The sequence below is a fragment of the Olea europaea genome, unplaced genomic scaffold (genome assembly GCF_002742605.1).
Source record: "Olea europaea var. sylvestris unplaced genomic scaffold, O_europaea_v1 scaffold32742, whole genome shotgun sequence".
NCBI lineage: Eukaryota > Viridiplantae > Streptophyta > Magnoliopsida > Lamiales > Oleaceae > Olea > Olea europaea.
This window is the reverse complement of record NW_019251651.1, coordinates 1-1,268: the sequence shown is the minus strand read 5'-3', so window position 1 is coordinate 1,268 and position 1,268 is coordinate 1. Positions and strand designations below refer to the sequence as shown.

The 1,268-nt window shown below is 31.8% G+C and overlaps 1 protein-coding gene across 1 annotated transcript; it reads right to left on the bottom strand.

Moving 5' to 3' along the window:
* Positions 1-425: 425 nt before the first annotated feature.
* LOC111385777 lies at positions 426-1,194 on the bottom strand (the record flags this gene model as incomplete). Its single annotated transcript, XM_023010192.1, has 1 exon — positions 426-1,194. A coding segment is annotated over exon 1 (769 nt), but the record flags the coding sequence as incomplete, so codon positions are not given.
* Between the last annotated feature and the right edge of the window lie 74 nt (positions 1,195-1,268).

Here is a 1,268-nt window from a genome sequence, read left to right as displayed (position 1 = left end):
CTCATCCCAAATTATTAGCCTACACATTTTCAATAAAGTTCCTAATGCCGATTGCTTGCTAATAGAGCAGTTGACTTCACCTATCATTTCGACCTCCGAGCAATAAAGATGCAGCTACTTCGGACGATGCAGTTGCTACAGCTATGAAATGTCGACATCTGACACCAGCTAAAAGTGTTCTATATAAAAAAGTCTTTCCTATCCCACTCGAACCATCGATAAAAAAAATTCCACTTGATTCATCTTGTACTTTTTCCATAATTATATTATATGCAAATTGTTGTTCTTTATTTAACGTCGCTGCACAACTAAAGTTTCTTTCAATATCCAATTTCGTTGTTTCCTCTACAACCATTCTCATCGATCTTTCATCGTTGTATATATTTACGTTAAATGACACAATTTCATAATCATTATATTTTTACCAAGTGATTCTAAAATAGAACTTATATCTTCTAAAGCTCGTACTTCGACAACTTCAGCGGGCATATTTTCATTTACATAATCATCTGTAATATAAGGCTTCAATTTATCCCACAATAACTTAGGATTATTTGGATTGTACATTGTAAGAAGCGTAGTAAAAAGACATCTTAAAGAATAAAACATTTCGTAAATAATAACTTCAGATAAACATTCTTCACAACGAGTATTTCCATTTAATAAATCATAGAGAAGCGCAGCTTTAAGAAATGTATCAACATTTACCCCATTGAGAGTTCTTAAATCATCAAACGATGTTGGACCTCTGATATGATTAAGAAGAAGACGAAGAAAATATCGTTCTCCTTCAGATGGATTTACCAAGACAATTCGTCCTACAACAATTTGCTTCTTTCTAGGTGTCCATGTTTTGTTAGATGCATTCCAAACAAAATGCGTTGGGAAATCTTGATACAAAAGCGTTCGAGCAAATTCATTTATTTTATTTACTCGGAAAAACTCAGTTAACATAGTTTTTCTCGTGCTTTCATTCTCAATAACAGAAGATAAATTGTTCGTATTTTTGTCAGTTACACATTGATGATCTTCAATATGAAATTGTAAAGTACAAACAGCTGGATATATTTTCGATAAATTGAAAGCAAAAATCATCCACATATCTTCAGGTGGAGATATCCATCTAGCAGATTGGTAAGTAGAAACTTCATCAATATCTTTGTCTATGTTATTTTTGCCGATCAAAAAATTCATACGATCATGTCCTTTGTATACATATTTGTATAAATATTTAACAGCTTTAATAGAAGAACATATTTCAACATTGA